This window comes from Lepisosteus platostomus, chromosome 4 (assembly GCF_059453375.1).
Source record: "Lepisosteus platostomus isolate fLepPlt1 chromosome 4, fLepPlt1.hap1, whole genome shotgun sequence".
Classification (NCBI taxonomy): Eukaryota; Metazoa; Chordata; class Actinopteri; order Semionotiformes; family Lepisosteidae; genus Lepisosteus; species Lepisosteus platostomus.
In genome coordinates, this window is record NC_142614.1 from 7295037 (window position 1) to 7320990 (window position 25954).

General features: G+C 48.1%; 1 protein-coding gene across 1 annotated transcript; it reads left to right on the forward strand.

Moving 5' to 3' along the window:
* The first annotated feature begins 19482 nt into the window (after positions 1–19482).
* On the forward strand, positions 19483–25570 carry LOC148672327 (lysophosphatidic acid receptor 6-like). Its single transcript, XM_088627974.1, has 3 exons — positions 19483–19992; positions 21689–22239; positions 23864–25570. The coding sequence occupies exons 2-3, from the start codon at positions 21715–21717 to the stop codon at positions 24449–24451; spliced, it is 1113 nt and encodes a 370-aa protein (XP_088484100.1). The 5' UTR covers positions 19483–19992; positions 21689–21714; the 3' UTR covers positions 24452–25570.
* The last annotated feature ends 384 nt before the right edge of the window (positions 25571–25954 follow it).

Genomic DNA, 25954 nt, shown 5'->3' on the forward strand with positions numbered 1-25954 from the left:
CCGAAGTTGCCTGGCTTTTCCCCAACAGCTGCTACGCTGACCTGTGCGTCCTGCTATTCCACGCTTACTACACACATGGCACTTTGCTCATCAAGAGGGCGATCAGTGAATTCCCTAATTGGGCGATCTGGCACGCAAATCTGACTCTACATCCCCCGCGGTTCAGACCCACAGGGGTGATGGGGAGAGCACGCCGCGGTCCACGTGTGGGGTAACATGTACAGCTCGGACGTCAGGAAGGGCCACACGGCACAGGCTCACACAAGCTGAGAGAGAGGAATGTTGGGTCGGCTCCCACTTCTGTACCTCCCTCTATCCTGGTTTACCCCGTCGCCACGGCAACACTAATATAGTTTATTTGGAGCGCACAAGGGGGGTTTGGAGGAGGCCAGGGAGGGGAGTCCTCTGATCTTCCCAGGAAGAAATTCGTAATGCCTTTTCATTTCTGGACTTGTGCTGAACAGTTTACAAGCTCGTTACAGACATAAACACGCAGGCACACACATGCCAGGGCCACAGAATGACACAGTTGGCGGTTCGGCACGCTATACACTACTTGCACATGGGGAAGGAAATAGAAAGACAGAGGAATCTGGGGGAGAAGGTTTACCTCTTGGGTAAAAAAACAAGGTGTCACACTGTTGTGGTGGATCACCGCACCGGCACAGACTGTGGATACAGGTTTCTGAAAAGCAGAAGAAAAGCTCGCGTGGAAAGCTTCTGGAAGTGATCTATAAAACAGGAACAATCCTGGAAAACTTGTTTTCCTAAAAACACAGCGAGCTACCAGAAACGCAGAAAGAGCTGGGCCAGAGGTGAGGGAAAGCTGTGATGAAACTGTCGTGTATAACCATGAGCGCCTGAGCGCACAGGCAGTTCCGCCAGGTTTCTTAAAAGTCCTCCTGCGCCCCTCCTCTTAATCAGCCTGTCTTAATCACCTCACACACACAGAGTGAGTCGCGCTGAGGCTGATGGACGGGCCAGACAGACAGACAGCAGCCGGGAGGCATGGGGAGACGTGAAGTTCTGGTGTGGGGCTGACTCAGAGGGGACAGTGACTGGCTGCTGAGAGCACAGGAGAGTCAGCAGCTCTTATCTGAGATCCCTCTGGATTGCAGCATCTCCTGGAAGCACAGGGAAGCAGATCACACCCTTGGGTCGACACATCTGTCCCTGTGAACGTCCCGACTTTCTTTTTCATTTTTACATTTAGGTCATCACAAGATCCGACTGCTCGATGTCATTTCTGTTTCACAGGTTCAAAGACCTCTATAAAAGAATTCACCGTTCACAGAGGTCAATAGGGCTTCTTACGTAAATCCAGACTTTGATGCCTGCTAACAGGGTTCTTGATCTGTGGGTGGTGGGCTAAGGAGGTTATCCACTTATAGGGACAATACCAGAGCATGTATTTATACAGTGACTGGCCATATTAGGAATGCCCAGTCAGATCAATAGAAACACTCAGTAGCAGGGTAAAGGAGAAAGGAGAAAGAGGCAACCTTCCATCACCTTCCCTGGACAGGGCCAACCCCAGATCTCAAAGCTATTGAAATGCTGGGGTAACCACTGGAACAGGCAGTGTACTGCCCCCCCACCACACACCATTGCCCCTCATTATAACCCCAATTGAAGGCAGTCCCGCTGAAGGAACAGACTGGGAAGGGGCTGCAGGTATTTCAGATCCCTGTGGAACACATGCCCCTGCTGCTCGCAAGGCTCCAGCCACACGATTCGGTGAGGGCGCCTCGCATGTTTGCCAGAGTGCTTGGCTGCAGCCCAACACTGCCGCAGCAAAACCCAGACTCAGACGAGCTGATCCGTCACTGCCGATCCCCACCCCATCATCAGGGCCCAAGTGTTGATTACGCTCAAGAGACGCCGTGCTGAGCAGCCGCCCAGGAGAGCCAGCTCTAATCAGCGGCTCGCGAAGAAGGCATCCATCTCCCCGATTGAACCGTCATCAAGGCTGGTGCTGCAAATTCCCCACCGCCCCTGTGCTGTGCGGCGGAGACAACCTTCCAAAATCTCACCTTGGTGAGCTTGCTACAGCGTTTTTTTAACCGTTGTGCTTTCACCACTCCTATGCAATATGCTTTTACTGGGCTTTGCTTCACTGGGCACTGGCCTGTTGGGTGGCAGTGTGGCTAAGGATCTGTGCCTGAGGCTGGGAGGTTGCTGGTTCAAATCCTCTGGCTGGAAGAGGAGTCCTACCCTGCTGGGCCCCTGACCAAGGCCCCTAACCTCAACTGCTCCAGGGGTGCTGTACAATGGCTGACCCTGTGCTCTGACCCCCAGCTTCCCTCCCTGTCTGTGTGTCTCATGGAGAGCAAGCTGGGGTCTGCAAAAAGATGAATTCCTAATACAAGAAATTGTATATGGCCAATAAAGTGATCTTATCTTATCTATTCCCAGATGGAGCTGTGGGATGGTGGGATACACATTGGAAATTGGAGAAATCCAGTTTCAGTTAGTGTCCCAGGATCGGAGCAGACAGATCGTTACTCTAACGTACCCCACCTCTAACTCTGTTTCTGCGTAACTGTGTTCTCACTCTCTTTCTAAATCCCTTTAATCTTTCTCTTCCCTCCACTGCCTAAACTTTCTCCCCTTCGTTCTTCCTCTGTCTCGCTGCGAGCCTCTCTCCCTCTCCTGTAATCCCTTCCACGGCTCTCTCCCTTGGACAACACCTGTCTTTCTTTTTCTTAGTGTTCTTCCTTCCCCTGCTGCCCTCTCCATACCACACTGGCTTCTCCGCCTCCGCTCTGCCCATCTCTCTCCCTTTCCCAGCTGTCTTACTAGCTGTCTGGACACTCGGAAGAGCTGCATTTCTCCTTGGCTGGGGCTGCGAGAGGCACGTTACCCCTGGAACACCCTGATCCCACTGTAGCCAGGAGAGTCTGGAAAGCACATTAACACAATCCTTCACTAACGAAGAGAAAGACTGTGTGAACAGAACCTGCTTGTATGGTCTGCAGGGACTATTAAGAAACCCCAAGAAAAGCATACAATTCCACAAGAAATTTACAATTATGTATATATTTAGCTGCTGTAAGCCAGACTCTTGCACAGCAGCCTATACATAACTTTCAGGAGTGCTTTCTTTATGTGCCTTCTCACCAGAGACACGCACACACCAGCAGGGCTTATAGCACTGATATGCTAAATCGAAAGCGCTCAGGGAGGAAGAGGAGCTGAGGAAGTCTGCTTGCACAGCTCTGGGCTGTCAGAGATAAGGAGCCCTTGCTCACAGCGGTCTCGCCACAATAGGGGAGGCGTTGTGCAACATTTTTAGCCGTCAATAGGTGCCTGACCTCACTTTCTCCCTGGTGAGATATCCCTGTGTCAGGGCCCTGGTGCAAGTATGTGTCAACCCCCCCTCCTCTCCTGGGACTGAATCAGCATGACACCCCTGTGCAAGCAGAGCCGATGAATGGTGCTAGACTCCCCCCCTCCTGTCTTGAGTGACACCCATGATGTCCCCATGTTCACCCCTGACACTGCCGTGACTCCGAGCAACGCTCAGTGACGTGAGTGTGTGACATCACTGTATCTTTCGAAGTGTTCTTACATAAATATGTCCATATATAACCCTTTTTAAATGAAAACGGCTTCATTTTGCTTCCTCCTTCGCTCTCTTATTACCCTCATAAGATATGCTATCTCCAGGTCTGTCTGATCATCTGTCCATCCATCTATACAGCTAATCTATCGGAGAAAGGCAAACGAAAGGGAAGAAAGGCAGAAAAGTGCAGGCAGTGGTCTTCCCTTGTTCCCGTTATTGAGTTGACCTACCGAGTGACCCCCCAGGTTGACTGCACAGTGTCAGGGGAACCTCCCTGTTGCTCAAGCCATGTGGCTCTGAGACTGTACACTCCGTACACAACGTACTCCACACACACACACTGTACCCTTTGTACACAGTGCACTCTGTACACACTGCACTGCAGCTGTAACACATCACACCTATCACACTGCCCAGACTGAACACTGTGCTCAGGGATCATCTTGCTGTGCTATAATTCAGTTCTAATGCTGCAGTCTGTTTTGTGTCAAGGGCCTTTCTTTTAAAAAAAAAAAGAGTCACCAATTCAGCATTTACAGGAACACACAACAACATGAACCACCTGCACTCAGCTTTAAAACGCAGTATTTAAGAAAAAAGGAAGTTATTTCTATGAGCTATTTTTAAATTCTCATTATGTGATTGTGGATATTTTCTGCATCACCGTTTAGCGTTTAGAATATTTCTAGCTGCAGTAATTTAAACCAGCACCTCCCACAGATATAATAAACAGTGGAGAGTGGAAGTGAGCTGCCGGTGTAGCTCCAGAGCAGGTCTGGCAGCTCCTGATCCACATTTCCACTCACTATAGCTGGGGCCCCTTACTACCCAGGAAAGGCTGGGATCCCCACCTCTGCAGTGTGGCACCAATCATCCTCACACTAGCAAGGAGAATCTGGATACTTCTGTAGTATTACTGTATATATATGATGGAGAAGTTCAAATGGGTACAGTAGCTGCACCAGCATACGTAGGCTACAAAGGAACAGGTAAAGCTTTATTCCACACTGAAAAGAAAAGAAGCAAGACACAATGTTTTGGCTGATGAGCCTTCTGTGGGTGACACCTGTTACCGGAAGAAGGCGCCGCAGCAGAAACATCGTGTCTCTTTTCTTTTCAGCGTGGAATAAATCTTTACCCGTTTCTTATATATAAGATAGCAAGCGATAGGCCAGGGGTTTCTGTCACTTACAAGTGATGGTGTCCAGCTAATGTGTTTATGTTCTATTGTAATGGCCCGGCTGTTGTACATGTCTTAGTGTGTCTTCTGGTGGTAGTCCCTGTGTGTCAGTGCGTTATAATATGTGAATTTTTGCAGGCTCAGTTGCAGTGTGTGTGGCACACTCACAATTTCCTGTTTTTCCAGACCTGTTTTGTCTGTAGTGCTGCTAGGATCCCACTCACAACCTTGACTCCACAATGTCGCTGTTGTTGCAGGAACTCAGAAACTCAAGATGTGTGCGAAATAGTATCACAGTGAATACTGCTGGAATGCTTTGCTGGCTCCGGTGTACAAACAAAGGCACCGTTTTCTCATGCCCTAAATGCCTTCACACTCGGGCACCCCCAACACCAAAAAAACAGAAACTTCCCTCTCCTCTTAACATTGCGTCTATAGTTTTGATTAACTATGTAGATTGAAATCAACTGGGAAGAAAATAACACATCGTCTGATTTATTGATGACTTTAAAGCAGCACACACTTAGTCCATTTTGAGCTGTAAGGTACAGCAAAAATCCCATCCTAACGTCAACCTTCTTTGACAGGCTTCCACTTCATGGGAATTTCTCATTCATTTTCAACAGGCAGGTGGGATTTCGATTTTGTGTGTTTGTGGTTTTAGTCTCAGGTGTTGGAATGTTTGGCACACCAAGCAGATTTCAGATCAGCGCTTACTGGTACCTCGCTCTTTTGTTGGGGCTTCCCTGGCTCATTTTCCAATCCTCAGGAAAGAACTGCTCATTCAGCTACTGTTGCACAAGGCTTGGTGTCAGGACTACAACGTTTGAGCTGGTTCCCTCTGGGATAGAAGGTGATAGGGCTTATTGAATTACACTTTCTGAAAAAAATGTAATTCTCTCAATAACCAGTTCCAGGAAATATTGAACTTGGAAATAAAAACTTCCCACATTTCATTTCAGCCATGTCCTGTTCGGGGTGGAGTGTATGCTGCTGGAATTGGCTCCAGATTTTCGTGATCCTTTCCAGGAATACTGTAAATGGCCTTCTGATAGTGGAAGGGTGAATGGATGTCATTTGCACTGTGACTGCACATAACTGTGACACAAAGGCTCAATAAAAGGTGTTATTTAACAGAAATTCATGAGCAGGTCAAATTCTACCTTCCTATAAATAAATAATTGCACATAGTGGGCAACCAGCATGTTCTCTAGGTCGCCGCCACTACCCCAACTTCACTCTTGTAGCTGCCTCCCTAGTTCATTCCTTATAAATGGAGGGGGGGGGTTGACAGCACTGACCTTTATTTCCTCAGCTGAGTTAACAATAAAATATTAGGTACATTATCTCTTTATATTCGTCAGCTTGTTTTGGCATTATTCAGATTTGATTGAACTAGTGAAATGGTAAACCTTACGATTCAATTTTCTGATAACAGTTCAAACTTGCGCAAAAACATTTGCATTAGAATGAGGCACACGCTTCCAAATACATAACCCATAGCACACACTCAGACACAGGACATTGAGTACCCACGTCTTGTGACCTCACTGCATTAAGCTTTCGAAAATGAATGACTGGAAGACACAATTGGAAAAATATTTCCTGAAACCCCTACTGCAAACTAACCCCTTGCATTATCTTTGCAGCTGGAAAAGTGAGTGATAAATGAGTATTGTTCCCCCACTTGGGATCACCCCCCCATACACACACCGATAAGTTCAATGTTCTTCATGTCAAGATTTCCAAATATCCGTTCCTGACACAGCACTGGGACAAGGACAGCCAGGTTGTTTTTGATGGAATATTTAGAACGCCACTCCAAAAAGAATACACTGGCGTTAACAGAGGGATGCAAACAGGACTACGTGGAGGATATGACAAAACTTGGGAATGCCAGTACAGGAAAGAAAACAGGTGAATTGCGATGCCGAGAAAATAGCGAGCAAACAGGAAAGGACCTGCAATTGTAGGAATTATGAGGAGCTTTGAGGATTCAGATGTTTTTATTTTGATGAAATCATGCAAAATACAGGGCACATCTGTAGTTCAAGATAAGGAAAGAAAAGATAAAGACGAGATGGGGAGATTCAGTCAGTCTAGCTCATTTGGCTGTTAGTCGTTTAATGTTCAAGGAATTTATTTTTTTCCCCTTGGAAAAAGTTCCATGGAGTCAGCCACATCCCATTCACACGTCCAGGAACTCGGTTCCAATTCCCACAAGCATCTTAAATGGTCCTAAATTGAACTCCAAGGTGTGTCCTTACCCCTTGTGCTGCTGCTGTTCTTGACTGGTCAATGATTTTCTGGTTCTTGAATATCTGAATAAGTGTCTATTCTATCTTCTGTGTTCACAGCTTAAAAGATTTAGCTCCCTTTGTCTGTACAAGGACTTGATTTCATTTCAGGCCAACAGTGGTCCGGTGAAAGTCTGGTTGATCGATCTTGTACACACTGTAAAGCAGTACTGTTCTTCTAGTGTAGTGATCAAGACTGAACACCACACTCCAAGTAAGATCTAAATAATGTAGCATCTCATTTTAATACAGACTCCTTTTTAAAAAAAAAATCTACAGTCTTAATAAGACATCAAATACCATGAAAAATAATTTAAAAATCATGTAGTTATGCTTTTATATTGCTTCCACCTACTGACTAGTGGAAGAAAATATATTGAGTCGTATATGAGTAATATATACACATTAATATCTTGATCTTCCTGAGAAATATTTTGCTTCTTCCAGCGCAATGTGCATGCAATTGTTTGATATTCCTATGCATCATGATCCATATATTATATAAAACTGAACATTTGATATGCTGAATAAATATACATGGACATTTCATCACTGCTGGAGTTCACCCTGGACTGGGACACTGGTAATCTCTAAGCCATAAAGATCTCACCCTGGCCTTAATGGTCTACTCTTTTCCTCTTCTAGACATTATACATTGTATTAGTGTAAAAACATTTCTGATGGCCTCATTAGGTCTGACACAGGAAATCTTTCTTTTCTTGAAAGAATGTTTCCTGTCGCACTGAATGCCCTGATCCAGACACAACAGAATCCCGGCCCAGGGTGACTGTACTGTCTGCTGTGCCCAGACAGGTTGCGGTGCCAGTGAATGCTCCTGTCGGTGTCTCACAGCCTACTCACCCTGCCTGTCACGGGAGAGCGGGCAGGAGAGATAAGAAGCGAGGGAGAGAAAGAAGAAGCCAAAAGAGGGACGAATCGGGCTTCTAGCTTTACAAATTGGGCTCGATTGTGTTGATTTGCGCGTCGGTCTGTGGGTCTGCGGATGAGCGTTTGGTCTCGGCGTGTGCATGTGTGGGAGAAGCTGTGTGTGCTGGAGAGGGTGTGACCTCTGTGTGCAGACAGCCGCGCTGTACCTGTCTGCCCTGAACACACTCACTCACACCTGCCCTCTCAGCACAACTAGCTCTTATATAAGAGTACTGAACATGCTGATCCAGGCATGCAGAGGAAAAGTACACCCCTCCTCCACTCATTTACTCCTCCATTTCTGGCTTTGCGCTCCTTCTAGCTGGGACAGTAACCCTTTATTAACAGTTTATCTCAATGCAACCGCCTGTATCTTTCCATCCATCATCACTCCTTTGGGAATGGGATGGTATTTTAGTGCCAGATCTGACAGATGGGCTTTAACCGAGACACATGTTATTCCCCGTTTGGATCCCAACTTTTTGATTTCAAGGCCTTGGGGAGGAGATGGATGGGGAGTTCCTCCTGCAGTTTTCTCTTCCTGAGAGGGATTGTGCCAATGTGCCTTTCCGTGCATGTTTATGCAATCAGAATCAAGATGTAAATTCCCCGGCTGCCTCATTGTACGATACGCCTAGGCAATCATGGCCTGCTGGCTCTGCTCCCCTGGCTCTGTTCAAGGAGCTCCACACTCACAGTCTCCAGCTACCTGTGGCTGTGTGTCTGGCGCCTTTGTGAGCGCGCTCCGTCAACGGCCTGACTCACTGTGCCCTCTGGTCACACAGCGGCTCCTGGTACAGAGTCGAGCTGTCAGACCTATCAGGAGAGACAAGCGCTGAGGCCTGTCGGCAGGGTCAACAACCATACGTCCGGGGAGGGCAAGACGTCTGGGCCTCTGTGACTAGATGAGAGTGGGAGAGGAGGAAGAAGAGAGCTGAGAGGGAGGAGCAGAAGGGAGTGAGAGGAGGAGAAGGAGGAATGAATGAGGGGGCAGCAGAGGACGAGAAGAATAAAGTGATGTTAGGATAGGGAGAGATTTCTAATTGAGTGGAAGTAGAAAATGCCTTAATCACTCTTACATGGAAGAGCCTAGCAGCAGCCTGTCAAAACAGACACAATAATAAAACCAAAACAATGTGTTTGTCTAGACTCTTCCGCAGAGAATCTCTAAATTTGAACATTATATCATCAGTCTTTTCCTGTTCATTAAAGTCTGGCAGCCCGTTGTGCTGCATTGCTTTGGGGGATGCCGTTGCTGGTTTGTCATCTGAGAGGGTTCTTAGTAACTGCAGAAACAAATACTACCCGCCCACGACTTCTGAGCAGGGATCAGCACAAAGGGGGAAGCTGCTTTTGGCTTTAAGCGGGTCATTAAAGTAACCTACACTGTTTAACAAACATGGAAACCTCCGGTTTAACTGTTGCACTCATTCCCTTAATCCTTTCTTATCAAATATATCTGTTCCCTAATCACTGTAATACTTTGACACAGATGATTTTTTTTATTTTAAAAGTTGCCATGCAGCTAAGAACTTACTACTTTATTTCGTTTTGTGGTGCCTTTGCTAAACTCAATAACACTGAATACTAAATAGAATATTAAATAATTGTCAAGTTAGTTTCTTACTTAATCAAGACCTCTGATACCAAGGGGAAGCATTTCACTGCTGCACACAAATTACTGCACTTATTGTTCACTACCCTGCCCCCAGATTCAGGAGAAGCCACCTGAACTGCAAGGACACGAGTAAGGGACTGTACCGCCTGACCACCAGAGAAGACCAGTTTCACAACCGGAGCAGAAATCGAAAACTGTCTCTGGCAAAAAAACAGAATTGTGAAGACAAAGACTTTAAATTAACTGATATTTTATGAGGTGTCTTTGCACGGGCAAACACAATACAATAGGGGCTGCAGTAGACGTGACCTAGAAACAATGTTTTGTTCCCAAAAAATATATGTATGACTGCTTTTGCTGTATTTGTACCTTTACAGTTGCAAATTGCTTTCTGTAAATTAACCTTTGGCTACAGTCCAGTGTGCCTGAAGACACGCTGCTCCCAACAGTGTGATAAGTGCCCACAGCAGACAGCCTCCTGCCACTCCACTCTAATTCTTTGGAAAAACCTGGCATCACTGTGAGTCTCCTCAGGATTTACCGCTACACTGTGAAACGCTGCGTCAGTTTTTCCTCTTGTCCTCTCTCTGGGCGACAGCCCTGTGGCTCAGTGAATCACAGGGCTGAGAGCATGTGAACTTGGGGGCGAGTTTGCTTCTAATGTTGCAATTATTAGAACACTGACCGCAGAATAGGACAAGTGCCCACCCACCCCTCTCACTGAAGGGCTCCCCCCTCCCTTTCTCCTCTCCTGCTGCGTCCAGCTGATAAGAGCGCAGGGAAAACAGAGGGTGAGATTTCTGTTCACAGTGGACAGTAGAAATTCCCTGATCGGTCTTAGATGGAAGATCGTAGCAGCAGCCGGTCAAAACAGATCGAATAATACAAACAAAACACAGTGTCTGCTTGGAAGCTTCTGCAGAGCCTCCAAACAAGAGAGGGCCATCTAGCCCATCAGCCTGCTTGTTCCAGCAGTAGCTAATTGATCTGAAGATTTTGCAGACTCATGGGAATCCAGTGCACCAACACTGCCCGGCAGCTTGCTCCTGCCCCCCGCCACTCTTAGAGTAAAGACGGCTCCTGATTTTTCAGGTACACGCCAAAGCTATCCCCCTCCTTCACCCTGCTCTCGAATCCTAGTGCTGCAAGCGCCTAATCAGGCACGGGAGGCTCTACCCTCCCCTGCTGGGACACGCCCTTGACCACAGCCTTCGGGCTGGTGCTGACTTCAGCTGCTGAACACGCAGGCCTCAGCTCTACCTAACAGAGGGCTTTTCCACATGGCAGCTATCCCACTGCAGGCTTGCAAAGCTTCTCTGTTATATAATCAGGCTCTTCACCGTCATGATTTTATTCCAGGCTGGGCAGTGCTCGGGGGTGATGCAGGGGCATACAGTGTCATATATGAGGCAGTATGTAATATTATTTACCCTGTGCTCATTTATTTTGCTTCGGTTTGATGACAGAGCCCACTGCTGATCGTGTGGCTTTCCCACGGCCCCCCCAAATTTTCCAACTACAGTTTTCCATGTTATGTTATATGTTATCACCGATCCCAGAGGCAGATCCGTAAGAGCTTCACATACTTGTGATGAAGCAAAGTTGAGAGAGGAGAGCCATTTTTAGGACTGCTGGAAATATCAACTTCCAGCCAAGGATACAGACTATTAATGCACGTATGAAAAGACAGAAATAGATCAGTCTCCATTCCACACAAAAAAAGCCATCAACTCCTTGCCTCGATATGCTGTATTTTAAAATATTTTCTAGCAAACCTTTTCAAATGTTCCCTATGTACAAATACGCATAATTTGGAGCCACATGTAAACCTGTCACCATACCTGAAATAGAAAAATCCATTCTGGAAACAGCAGAGAATTTGTCATGAGTCTCAGCTGCCTCAGCTGTGATAGAAGACAGGGAAATCTTGCCGGTAGAATGCCATATCTCCCACAATAACGGCACTTCTACCATCATCAAGTGCACTTTCAGAATGCAACAATGTTACCTATGTCAGTTGTGTGATGGACACCAGAAGGAAGATTAAGCCAATGGAACTGAGATACAATCCACAAGATGAAAGGAGGTTCTGTGAAGGAACCTGATCCGAGACCTTTGGATTGTAAAGGGGTTCTGGAGGACTGGAACCTCCCGATATCTGTCTCTGCAGACAGACAAATTGACAGTATGGGATGGGACAGTCTGTGGTGAACAGATTGCTCTGGGGACAAGACAGAGTCAGACTGGACTCAGAGCAGGTCTGGCCTGGTAAAGAGTTTTAAGTAGACAATAAATCCCAGCTTCCTTGGGTGTTTCTGCAACAAAAATCTAAATTCCTGTTAATTATGCTATTGTTTTTGAATGGAATCGTCTACGAAATGCATTTAAATACTGGACAGCAAAACTAATTATGGCGCCCCATTCGATGGTGATGTCATTTCCTGTTCTCTCTCCAGCAGATCAGAGTAGAACTGATACGTCTTCATCTCCAGGCACCCTAACTTTTGGAAGGGCTGCACCTCACATTTTCCCACGTTGACTGTCCGGTAATCCGTTTGGGGTTTGACGCCGGATTGTGTAGGGGAAGCCCTTGTGACAAATACAATAGGAGCACCTCTGCCCCAGTCCCGAACTCTTATACTGGACTTCAGCCAGAGAGGAGTAATCGTGAAGAATTTCTCTGGAATCTGGGGGATGAAAAAAACAAAGAGAGCTGTCTGAGCTGTGAATGAGCGGTCTGTACTGGTTAGTCATGTCCAACTCAGGACACAAGCCGCAGCGGTAGGGACAGAGCACCGTCAGTGGGTTAGCTGATCAGAGTCCCCAGACTGTGACACGCGACTGGTCAAGCAGGCTGGAGCTGGACTGGACATCCTCTGCTTGCTGTGCAACAGCGCCCCCCCGGCCTGTTAGGCACCTGGCAGACTGCAGCGCTGTCAACGAGAACAGCACTGTTCCGCCAATCAGTGCTCCCCCTGCTGGGGGGGAATGAATAATGGGTACCAACTGCTACAGGCGTGCGTTCCAGAACAAGGAGCTCCGGTTCCTCACACCTCCCCTGCCTGACCTGAGAGTCACAGCAGTACGCCAAGCTCATTAGCAGCCTGCGATTTCAAATTGGCTGGGAAATAAACAGGAAAATATAACCAGCGATGTCCGGTGAAAAACAGAAAACCGCTCCAGGCTGCTCCTGCTAACCTCTTGTGGATTTTTCAAACGGGAAGAACCTCTGAAAAACCTCTGAAAATTAAAAAAAAAACGCCTCGTCTCCATGCTGTCGTAATGGAAGATTTCTGTAATTAAGTGTTTGAAGACGCAGGTTCATCTCATCGAACAGAAGGGCACCAGTTAGACACTCCGAGCAGCAATGACTCACTGCCCAGAATGACTTTCACATCTCAGAGCAGGGCCCTCAACTACCACGCACAATTAATCCCTGTAATTAAGTCCCTGGGCGAACAAGTCCTTTGATTTGCTTTTTAACTAATTGCAGTTCCAGTATGAAGGTTGCTCTCAGGTAGCTGAGCTAGTTTTAAGGCTCACATCTCCTTGTGACATTCAAGTGTTTGTTCACAATCTGCTGCCCTCCTGTGAAAACATAGCACTGCAGTAGAAAGTGTGCTTAAGGACATGTCCCACAGCAGTGCGTCAGTGAGGCCTTTTTCATGCTGCTGGACGTCTGTCAAGGGAGGAGCATCCTACACATTTCAGTTATCATGAAGGTGACAAGATGTAGTAGGAACCAGAGGACAACGGTGCTCTTTAGTGTGGTTCCCAGAAACTCACTGACTCAAGTACCTGGTCTCAGTCCACTGTGAAGGAGCTCAGTGAATCATTTTCCACAATGTGGTTAGCTGCCTTTCTCCAAGATCCCACAGTACTTTATTTAATAGAGTGCCTCATTTTTTCTGTCATAGAAAACCGCCTACACTTCCATTTAAGAACAGGACCATTCAACCTCAATTGTGCTTGCTGTGCTGAGCCAAGGATCTCTTCTGGCTGTGTCTGGAAGGATCCCGGAGGATCCCTGCTTCAACGACATTGTTGTGCCGCTTGCTCCTTGGCTAAAGAGGCTAACACACACTTACACACACTCCACCACGGCTACCTCCACCCTCAACCCTACATGTACAGTACCAGCCCCTTACCTCCATCTGCATTTAATCCGGAAGTGTGATAAATGGGAGCAGATAGAATAATGTGTTTCACAAAGGCATGTCACACACCAACAGGTTAAAAGAACTAAGCAGGTTTTAAACTTAAGCAGAGTAAATTACAAGAGGGGCTTCATTCACATCTTCACAATCTGGACAAGACAGAAGTGTAAGAGAAAAAGTCTGACATTTAAAGGAAACGCCTGCAGGACTGAGGAAAGGAGAGACTGCAGGACGTTACACAGGGCATCCTGAGGGTCGCAGGAAGAGCAGTCATACTACTGAAGCCCATATCCTGGATTAGGCTGATGCAGACGAACTGTAGAACAGTCACGCTGAAACGGGTCAAGTCCCTGTGTTTATAAAGGCACATTTTGACGCAGGAGGCCTAACAAAAAAAACACAAATGAGGAGCTCAGAAACCTAAAACGACAAAACACAGTACGAAACTTGGAGCCCGAGCAGGAAATCCAAGTGATTCTCAACAGCACAGAGAAGATTCCCGTGGTAGGAGGTACAGAATTAGTGGCAAGTGTGTAACGGTTTCAGTCTTTGTCTCAACAGAGATCTCTCGCGCTTCACTATGTTGACTATGTGTACAGTGTTCAAACAAACATTTTTGGAACAAATCAAATACTGTAGGTGTGCAGGCATAATTTCTTTTTGGCCAAAATTACACAGTCACAGTGACAGACAGGCACATACACACACAATGCATCAGGCTATCACAATGCAGCATTCGTCAGAATATCTTAAACGGAACCACATGGCATTGCTGTGGCCTAGCATCACACAGCAAGCATCCCTGCACTCTCAGCCCAGCTGGAACAGGGAGAGAAACAGAGAGATGGGTGGAGAGACAGGCTGAGCATGGAGGGGGAAGGAAGATTTGGGGTGACTCAATGTTTCAAGCAATGAGAACCCCATGTCTAAATTTGGCTGAGGAATGCTGCCAAGGGGACAGAGGAGTCCAGCACACACTGACTCACAGCTGCTAAAGATAGCCCCAAGCAAGCCACTGGGGGCCCAGCAGCCAGCAGAGAGGAAATGATGTCACAGTGGACTTCCTGTATTAGAGAGGAAAAGTCTCTGTCTTATAACATCTCTGGAGGCCATGTCTCCCTTCTACACCAGCAATAAAGTCACTGATTAAATACAGATGGTATTTATGCATACGCTCTTTTAAATTATGGCTTCAACCTGTGAGAGCAAGTGCTATGCCAAATAAGCTGTGGGCATTTTATATGGAGTCTTTTCACAGTCAGTTCCATCTGGAAGCACTTTTTGCTTGAATTTACTTTCAAAGTGTGTAAAGCAAGAAGACCAGTAGCATAAAAAGAAGGGGACAGGTCATTTCAAAAGCATTGCGTCTAACTGAATGTCCCTTAAAAAAAGACACAGTCATAACTGAATATCTTCATCCCTCATCAGGAAGCTGCTTCTGTTTGGAACCCTGGAATAAGCTCCTGTTTACCAAGAGCCAGTTAAAGTATAAAGCCACCTTCCCAGATGTTAATTACTGAAGGGTTTCTCAGACTTGTCTTCCTTCAGTAATCCATATATCAGGAATATATACTGATGGAAAAAAGAAACACACCAGAGTCCACACTCTGGACCTCCCATATGCGTGGAACAGGCTGAAGAGTCACTCATCCCTGAAGAGGACCTGATGCCACTGCTGACGAGTCCATCGCAGCCTCTGTCTGGCCCAAGCCAGTGGGTGTGACGTCTAGGAGGTGTGAGCAGAGGGCCTCTGACAGGTCACCCTGCTCTGAGGCCAGCAGCATGGAGCCTCGCTGTCCTGTCACTGGTGCGGGCATTGTGTCTGCCGGCAATTTCAGCAGCAGTACGGGTGGCAGATCTGAAACGACCTCTCAGATGGACCAGTCCTGCTCTGGTGTGGTCACTCGAGGGCGACCAGATCTTGGACCGTCATCTGTCCTGCAGGTCTGCTGAAACCTGCTCTGCAGTTGGGACAGCAGCTTACTCCATAGTGTCTGGCAACGCTGGCACATGACATGCCTGCCTGCAGCAGGCCAATGGCCCTCTCCCTTGCTTCTGGTGACATTCGAGCCAATACGGAATGCACAGCAAAAAAAAAAAAACTGTGGCCTTTTCTTGCAGTGACCTAAGCTTTGAATTAAGGCCTTTTTAAAGTTGACCTGATCAGGTATTATTCCACCTGGACCTCGTTGGGTAAAAGTGCACTTCACGAGCTTTTGTGCGATTGGCAAGTTGCAATGCCACACTGCACAAGCTGTATTGCTGGTCAGAGGGCTTAAAAACAATTGACACCTTTTTGTGAAAGTACATAAACAATAGCTATAGTATTCTCATTCCAGAAAATGTTGTGTTTTTTCCATTAGCATATTCGCACTGAGATAAGATGTTGAAATTCCACATGTTTGGCTCTGTGAGCAGGTGGACAGTACAAGAGGGGTCAGTCTGGGGTGAGGACACAACGCTTTGGAGACAAGGGGATGTTAAGCACTTCTGGGATAAGGGAATTACTCAGCACTGAGGTCAACAGAGAACAGAGGCCGGGGTTATGTGACCATGTGAGTTTGCAGGTGAAAATGTGTGTGTTCGTGTTACTACATTGTGATATACTGAGGATATTCTGCTACAACTGCTAGTACGAAAGTAAACGAAACGAAACTTGCAGATCAGCTGTAAAATTATCTAACACTCTGTACGTGAACTCATTGAACTCACAGTCTGGCGTGTAGCAGAGACAGCTGCAGCAAACCTGGACTATACTGCCACCGTGTGGCAGGACCTCATACCACAGTCTTGGACAGACGCGATTGATTAGAATAGATGCTACAATCTTGCTCACAGGCCGGAAGATACACGCCAGTCAGCCTCACTCCCTAGTGAGGGGGCGGAGAAGCGGTTAGGACTGTCGTCTTTCAGTCAGAGGGTGTGAGTTTAAAGGAGTGAGTTTTTTTGGGGGGGGGCGGAGCGGTGGCTCTGCGCCTGTGACTGGAAGGTTACCGGTTCAAATCCCGCGGCCGGCAGAGGAATCCTACTCCACTGGGCCCCTGAGCAAGGCCCTTAACCCTAACTTCTCCAGGGGCGCCGTACAAAGGCAGACCCTGCGCTCTGACCCCAAGCTTCTCTCCCTGTCTGTGTCTCCATGGAGAAAAGCTGGGGTATGCGAAAAGACGAATTCCTAATGCAAGAAATTGTATAGGGCTAATAAAGAAACATTATTATTAAAGACTAATTTAAATTAGAAGCTGACCAAATACTTTGTCGGACGTCCGACATCCTTACGACGTGCAGAGTTTCTGTGTTAGTTCAATGGCTTGCTTTGCCTCTTCTACCGTATTCATATTGCACAAATTCTCGTCTTTCCACTCCCGAAGAGACACAGGTACGGTGTCCTGACAATTCCAGGTGCCGGATTGCTTCTGGTATAGATAAGTGACCATGATCATATCATCTATCGCATTAGCTTGAAAATCAAGACAACTTTACAACGAAAAATAAACGCGGAACCACAAGCTTAATAATATACCGATCACAAACAGGGTAAACCATACTGAACTCGTAAACAAGAAGTTATTCACAGCGTATAGACTCTGATAGATTCTGAACTAGAGCTCCGTATTGTATTGAGTTTGATTCCAGGTCATGGTTTGCTCTTGATTCACACACAACGGTTTTCTAGAGGATTAAAAGTCATTACGGCAGTTAGTGTTTCACCTGGTTCGTAAACAGTTATTGGCCTCCAGACCATTCTCCTCCTGGACAGCGAAACGCGAACGTGACAACTAAGGGGGCAGTGTATCTAATGCCGAGACAATGATGAAGAACCTTTTACACGACGGTGCTTATAGGCGCAATATTTAAAACGAAAAGAAAAGGAGACGCCTTTTTACAGCTGTTTCCTTAATGCGAAACACGCTCATGGATTTGCAAAATATCCCACACTGCGTTAAGTAACATCCGTCTGCTGACAAGCGCAGACATTCTGGAACATTCTGGAGTTTCTGAGGCTCCGCTCGGGGAATGCGTTTCTGTTCTGCAGTCACGGACTCGGTTGTGGCGCGATTGCGCAAACTGGGTAATTCCACAATCCCCTCTGTAACAGGAGAACTCACAACCCACTCGCCGCCTCTGTACTAGGGGGCCGGCAAAAACACGACATGAAGCCGGCTGTATAATACAGTCTTATTATTTGTATAGACAGGGGGCTTTACACCTCGGGGCCAGTCTTTCTATCCATGCTGCCGCACCGACCGGGACCCTGGCGCACAAACCCGTTGGTTAACACGGGGAATTGCGGACCCGGGGCGGAGGCCGAGACCGATGTGAACTGTCCAGTAAACAGCGTGGTCCGTTAACTGCTCGGCTTTCCGCGCCCCCTTAATAATGGCATTTCAAATCTCACCTACCTGCTGACCCTATTGTCAGGGACGCTTCTCTTAACATGCCACCCTAGCGCCCTCAGAAAGCAGCGACCGGGTTTTCACGTTAATGATGATCTCAGCGTTATACTGAACCTTTATCCGGCAAGACGGACTCCCCAGAAAACTAAACCTTCCAGTCATCGACAGTGTACTGCCACAGGCCTTTAACCGGTTCTGTCCCAAGCCAGAATAAACCACCCTTGCTGGGTGTTGAACTTTTATATAGAGGAATCAGACTGCAAGCCGGGAGGGTCGATTGCTCTCATAACCTCGTGCGAATATGGAAACGCACTCTTTGAAGAAACCGCCCCCTGGTGGCTGAAACCGGTATCGACAGTCCAGATGCAGAGTATTAGAAAGCTTACACCCGAGAGCGGGCCACTTGGCCGATCTAATTAGTAGTTAATTGATGCAAGATTTTCCTCCGTTTCTGACAGAAGCCAGGGTATCGACTTCAGCTCCATGGGTGGGTGACTTGCTCCGTTTCCCACAACCCTTTTAAGAGCTCTAGTGCGGATACTCCCGCTAGCTGGATTTATTCACCATAATCCAGGTGGGGCTGCACACTGGTGGTGGTGGAGGGGATCCCCATTACCTGTAAAGCACTTTGAGTGGAGTGTCCAGAAAAGTGCTATATAAGTGTAAGCAATTATTATTATTATTATTATTATTATTTTATTATTATTATTCCAAAAAGAGACAATAGCACTTACAGAAATCAGCCCAGCATTAGTGTGAGCAGAGCAGATGTACTGGTGGCAGTAATATTGACATCTTGAGCACTTGCTCCCACGGGATGTACAGTGTCACGCCTTTAGGACTCTCAGTTGTAATACGTTTCGTCAAGAGCTTTGAGATGTCCTGCAATGATACTGTAGGTTCCAGCTTTGAAGCAAATCTTAGAGACACACTGTACTGCTATATATCGCCCAAACTGGGGATTTTAATGATTTGTGGAACAGTAAAGCTGTGAGTTGAATAAAAACAGCTCGACATTTCTCAAGAGTTTGACTAAAGCGAAACTTAGCGCACTCATAGCTACAGCTCGGAGCTGTAAGGAGCGAGCGGAGCTCGGGTGTGTCTCTCCCTCTGGCTTATTCCCGGTACAGACCAGCCTCCCTGCCAGAAATGAGCAATTCCAGTTTCCCCTCAAGGAAGTACATCCAGCGCGAGGCAGTGAAATCCTTGAGCTGTTCTCCTAGAGGATCTTGAGCGGATTTTTTTATATTGGTTCAAGGAATTTCCCGATGCCCCCGCCCCCAATAAGTGCCCCAGCTCGCGGACTTTGTCCTGTTAATAACAACCCACCAATAATATTGCGCTTAGTAGAAACGACCAGAGCAAACAACGAATTCGCCTGTATCACACGGCTTTCGTATTCAGTCGTGTCGTTATTGTACCAAAAACCTCGTTTCCGGATTACTGTATTTGTGCAAGCACGAGATGAATCCGGAGCACGGTCCCGGACAGGGCTAATCGCGAAATCACGGCAAGTTTTATTTCTAAAACAAAAAAAAAATAACATTCGTCAAACGTCATCTGATCGGGAAGCCTTCAAGTGTGGCACGCGGGCGCCCGCTGCAGTCCTGTCCATTGAGACGGCTCGCAGCCAATCAGCCGCGGGGTCCGGGGAGGCGCCAGGGAGCGAGGGGCCAAAGCGCGCAGAGCAGGGGGCTCAGCAGAGACTGCGACTCTCCGGGCTCCGACACCGCGGACGGACAGAAACGCACCTCGTGAGACAGAGCGAGCGCGCCGATTGTCGCCCGAGCCTGCTGCACCTGTTCACCTGACTGACCGCGACAAGCCAAACCTGGCCCGTCCACAAGGCTAAAGGTAATACCTGTCACCGCTGTTATCCACGGTGTTACTCGTCCTATTACCGCAATAATCACAGACTCCACACTGTAAACGCGTCTGACCTGTCCTTTTTCTGCTTCATCGTTTGACTCGCCAACTTAGCAGCCACTGGGCTAACCTTTTTTCGTATACAGGTATTTTCTAAACAGGTATCATACGATTTTAGTGGTAAAATTAACGTTCGCTAGAAAAGCTGTTCCTAATTAATATTTCGTCGTCAAATAACTATATTAAGTTTTAACGGTAAATTACACGAGTTTTCATTTATATTATTACTTGTGAAATCACCTTTTTCGTAGCTCTCTTGTGTTCCCGAGATGAGGGAACTGCGTATCTCTCTGTCGGCTTCCATATGAAATTATTATTAATAATAATAATAATAATAATAATAATAATAATAATAATAATAATAATAATAATAATCCTTTCAATTAACCTGTGTTTAAGAGATCTTTAACCACTGATCGAGAACACCACCAAAGTTGTTCGGATTGTTCGTTTGATTAGATTTCTTTTTTACCGTATAAGCCCTGGATAAATATTTGTCCGAGCCGGCAGATACGGAGGTCTGTCTTGGCAGGGATGACGGGAGGAGGCCGGACGGAGCGCTACCGTTCCAACACATTGATTTGTTTGAATAATTCGATTTCTATACCAATGAGCTGGAAGCACGGCCAGATTAAACACACCTTTGTTTTCCCCCACTGTGAGAAATATGAACAATTGGAAACACTAAAGAGAAATGATCCCATCGCTCTAAGATCACACGTGTTATACCGATAGATCAATCAATCAATCCCGCATTTGTGAAAGACGCCTGGGTTCATAAAAGTGAGATTTATTTTTTTGCAGCCCATCAAGCAGTCACATGAGATGCACTTTCTTCTGCTTTCACTTCCAGTATGAGAGTCTCCTTTAACAGAGTTTAGCCTAAGTCAGCATCTAAGTCAGCATACACCCAGGCAGGCAGCGGTTTAAGGGATAAACACCATTGGAGATTTCAGGGCAGAAGGAAGTTCACGGGGCATTACAGCCTCAAGAGTTGTCCCTTTTTTGACTCAGACTTGTTACGACAGTTGTTCCGACAATTGATGTTAATCAGAAATTGCTTCACAGCTGTTTTGTAAACGAGGTACTGCCCCAGTAGGTGCAACGTGTCTCATGTGACCCGGCTCTAATCGGCACAGCGGTGACCCCTGGGGTCGATTCTGGACCTGGGGCGCTGTCTGTGGGGAGTTTGTATGTTCTCCCTGTGTTTGCGTGGGGTTCCTCCAGGTGCTCCGGGTTCCTCTCACAGTCTAGAGACATGCTGGTAGGTTCATTGGCTCCTGGGAAAACTGGCCCCGGTGCGAGTGCGAGAGGATGGGTGTCTGTGTGTGCCCTGTGATGAACTGGCGTCCTGTCAGAGGTGTGCCCTGCCTTGTGCCTGTTGCCTGCCAGGATAGGCTCTGGCTCCCTGGCGACCTGAATCGGAAGACGTGGCTAGGAACCGGATGCGTGGATGGACTAATGGGCTCCATACTCCAATGGTTTGACTTGGAATAACCACACTCTGCCTCTGGGCTGTGTGTTGTATCAGAAAGAATCCCAAACCGCCTCCCAGTCTGCGGACAGCTCACTTCAGCCCCCGACTGAGATGTCCCCCCGTGTCAGACGTTGTCCGTTTTCCTAGGGCTTCAGAAGGAAAACCCCGGCGCCATGGGCAGCACCCCCGAGAGCAGCCTTCTGAGAGACGTCATGTCGGCCTCGGGCGCCGGCGTCCGCTCGGAGGCCCTCCCCACGGCCTCACCCGCCTTCGCGGCGCAGGAGAACGGCACGGGGGAGTGCGGAGCCGTGACGGCCGACTTCCAGTACGTGCTTCTCCCGGTGGCGTACAGCCTGGTCTTCGTGCTGGGCATGGCGGGCAACGCCACGGCCCTGCTGCACTTCATCCGCACCCGGAGCACCATGCAGCCCTCCAACATCTTCCTGGTCAACCTGTGCGCCATTGACCTGCTTTTCGTGCTCACCCTGCCGCTCAACATCGCCTACCACGCCCGCGGCAATGACTGGCCGTTCGGGGAGGCCCTGTGCAAAGTCAACGGCTCGCTGTTTTTCGGGAACCTGTACGGCTCGTCCCTCTTCCTGATGCTCATTTCCGTGGACCGCTACATCGCCGTGGTCCACCCGCTGAAGTCCCTCAAGCTCCGCAACCCCAAGCACCGGATCCTGCTGTCCTGTGCGGTAAGACTCACCCCGACCTGGCGGCAGCCCCTTATCTCAGTGCATCTCTCTCACCCTTGACCCTTCACTCTGACCTCTGACCCCTGACCTCTGACTCAGGCCAGTGGCGGGGCTATGGGCTGTAATCCAGTGTGGGATTAGCGAGAACCGAAAGAAAACAAAACAAAAGTTAAGCCTGTCCTGGTATAGACAGAGGACGGGACAGGCTAAAAGGAAAATAAAATAAAAAGAAGAATAATGGCCTCACACTGGGATACAACCCCCTCAGGGACTGCCAGTGTACGATCCTCCCCTTCCGGGGGTGTGCCCTGCTCGTCCTCTTCGTGTAGTAGAGGGAGGAGGAAGCCACAGGGCTTCCAGAGCTACACAGAACTGACCAATCCTTTCTCTTGACATCTAACCTAAAACCCAGCTGAGTGCCAGTCAAAATGGCACCTAGTGATATGTTAGAAAGAGGTCACAGCTTAGCCAAAATTATTTGAAACCTCCACTTTATCTGAAACCCCAGATGTGGCCAGTTACTCATTTAGCTGTGCTGGACACTCAGTTTATAATCCAAGTCTACATTTTCAGCAGTAGGCTCCACACTGTCCTACACGACCTTTGTAACTGCAGATATAAACTATAAACCAATATGAACTCTTTACTCAGTTAAATATGTATGGACTGGTGGCACATTCATAAATCTGTTACAATGTGCATGTAAATGCACACAAATAAAGCCATAAGGTACAAACAAGTGCAGTGAATCGACAGTGTGTGGAAGCAGTGACAGAAACACAAAGTTCCTTTTCGAGTAGACTCTTCCCAAGCGCCTGACTCGAAGTAATGGGGCAGCTTTGCCGCTAAGCTCCAAAAACATTAGATCTCACTCTCAGTCTTCCAAACCCCAGGCTTTTCCAAAACTCATTCTCTCCGAGACCCTTTAAAAAACCTTTCCAAGTTTTCAGAACTCTACACTCTCATGATCCTTGAAAATTGCTTCCTACTCCTTCCCTTGTGAATGATGCTCACAGAGGTTCTGCTCCATCTGCCCAGATGCCAGCTCAAATCTCTCTGGTGGGATCATCTGCTTTCTGGATTTTCAATTGCCTCCTGACCAACCATCTCTCCTCAGCCGGTCAGGTGAAGGTAGCAGCTTATTCCCCACAGGAGTTTTAACAAACCAGTACCCGGTCCAATATAGTTTTAGACTTGATTCCTGCTGTGTGGAGGGAGGTCCATTCAAGATCCATTGAGGAGTTATTTGGGCATCTTGTGGAATTGGGTGGAATTGGGGCGGAGCGGGGGCACTGTGGTTAAGAATCTGCGCCTATGGCTGGAAGGTCGCTGGTTCAAATTCTGTGGCCTGCAGAGGAATCCTACTCCATTGGGCCCCTGAGTAAGGCCCTTAACCCAAGCTGCTCCAGGGGGGCCGTATAAATGGCTGACCCTGCGCTCTGACCCCAAGCTTCTCTCTCCCCATCTGTGCGCCTGTGTTTCTCATGGAGAGCAAGCTGGGGTATGTGAAAAGACAAATTCCTAATGCAAGAAATTGTATAGGGCCAATAAAGTGGTCTCTCTTATCTGATCTTTATCCCATTGCCACGAGAGTGACTGGTCTTCTCTCCCAACCCCGCTCCAGGTATGGGTGGTCCTGGCCGCAGTGATCCTGTACCTGACACTGAAGGGCCCCCTGACCAGACCCTTTCAATCCACGGGGAAGATTGCCTGCATGGAGAACTTCTCCTCGGAGGCGTGGCGGGGCCGCATCTCCACCGTCAGCATCCTGGCTGCTGTCATCGGCTTCTTCCTGCCCCTGCTGGTCATCGCCACCTGCTACCCCCTCATCGCCTGCAAGTTGCTGGCTCCCCGCTTGGTGGAGGGGGCGGCGCCGAGCACCTCGGCCTCGGGCTCGGGTCGGATCCGGAAGAAAGCCCTCCGCATGGTGCTGCTGGTGCTGGTGGTCTTCCTGCTCTGCTTCGCTCCCTACCACCTCAACCAGCTGGTCCACACGCTGCGCCGGATGGGCTTGCTGTCGGGCTGCCCGCTCATCCACTTCACCTACCGCGCCCGGCGCGTCGCCATGGCGCTCTGCAGCCTCAACTCCTGCCTGGACCCGCTGGTGTACTGCCTGGCCTCCGAGAGCTTCCGCTGGAACTGGAGGGGGTGCGCCCGGTGTTTCAAGCTGGGTCAGAAGCCGCCGCAGCGGCAGAAGAATGCCGCCATCTGAAAACGGATGGGTGTCCCTGTATCCTAGTGCCAAATGACGCATCCTGAACCTGATCTGATCAGGGGTCTTGGCCAGGGGACACGGGATGAGCTCCAAGCACCTGCTTTCGAAGTGCCTCCGTTCTCGCTCCGTCCCTGGGGAATGCTGTGCTGGAAAGATCCCATGCTTCCCGTCCGTTTTCCTTCTGTGGCTTTGTGGGAACTGTGGATCGCTTTTCACCCCAGGGTGCTCTTTCAGCTCTTGTGCCAGGACTCAAAGGAGAGGGACTCTGTAGATCCTCCACACACCCTGTAATTCCTGTGTAAGCCAGGCCTGGGATTGTAATGTGAAGCATGAAGTAGTGGTCAGGGCTGTAGCGCAGGGGCTATGACTCTGTTGTGTTCTCCGAGAGGTTCCTGTGTTTTTTGTGTTTTCTCTAGTTGAGCTGGGTGTGTTAGCCAGTGTAGTAACCGGGGACAAATGATAGGGCTCCATCCAGGAGGAGCTCTGTTTTCCCTCTCTGCCTGATCCTGTGCTTCCTGGTCTAAAAGTTCTCTCTTGCTTTTGCTGGTGAAGCAATTCTTCACTGAGCACTGGAGCTGCTGCTGCAGAACGGCTGCCCCGAGTCTCCCAGGCGGGGCTGCACTTCAGTGGTGAGGAAAGTGCATCCCTACACGTGCTGGAAAGCACTTTGCAGTTCTGTGGCATGAAAAGCACTGTCGAAATGCAACCAACTGTTAATTAAACATCTGTTTTGGAAGTTTCCTAGGCATGTGAAAGAGATTAAGCATTAATGAGACGGGTGGAGGGAAAGTCTGACTCCAGAGCAGATCTAGAGCTAATATCCGTATCTGAGTAAAAATGCCTGTTTCTTTGCGGTATCTGAATTCTACAGACCAGGAAGCAGATCCCGGTTTACCTTTTCACTTTGTGCACCGCGCTGGAGGCTTGCACAACTCTGTACACTCTGCAAACACATTTTTCTGACTTTCTCGCAGAGCGCCAAGCTCACTCAATCGGGCAGCTTCCGGGCCTGATAACAGGTTGCAGGGGGACACTGCCAGTGTTTTACATTAACAGAATTGCCTCTGTGTGTTGAGTGTTTGTTTTTCAATTGCAATAAAGATAAGGCCTCAATGAGCCTGGCATCTGTCTCTTCTCTGTTTCCAGGAGAGCGCTGCTTCAGTCTAACCCCATCCAGCTTCAAAAACACCCCAGTCCCCCCCCCATCAACAGCACTGGGAATGTGTTTCAGTCACACCCATGGGCTCCTTGTGCTTCCCAGCCCCCAGCCTCTCCCTCTGACTGTGTCTCAACAAGATCCTCGAAGGGGATCAGCTGTCCCAATTGCTCAGACTGATAATTAAATCTCGGTTAACAAAATAAACTAATTGACGGTATCACAGAATTTCACAAATTCTGAATTAAGCACATAATCACAAACTTTGTGAAAGTACTGTTTGGTCGCCATATTGTCTCAAACCCTTGGTCTCGCTACAGGTTTGAGTCCTGATTCTGTAGTCG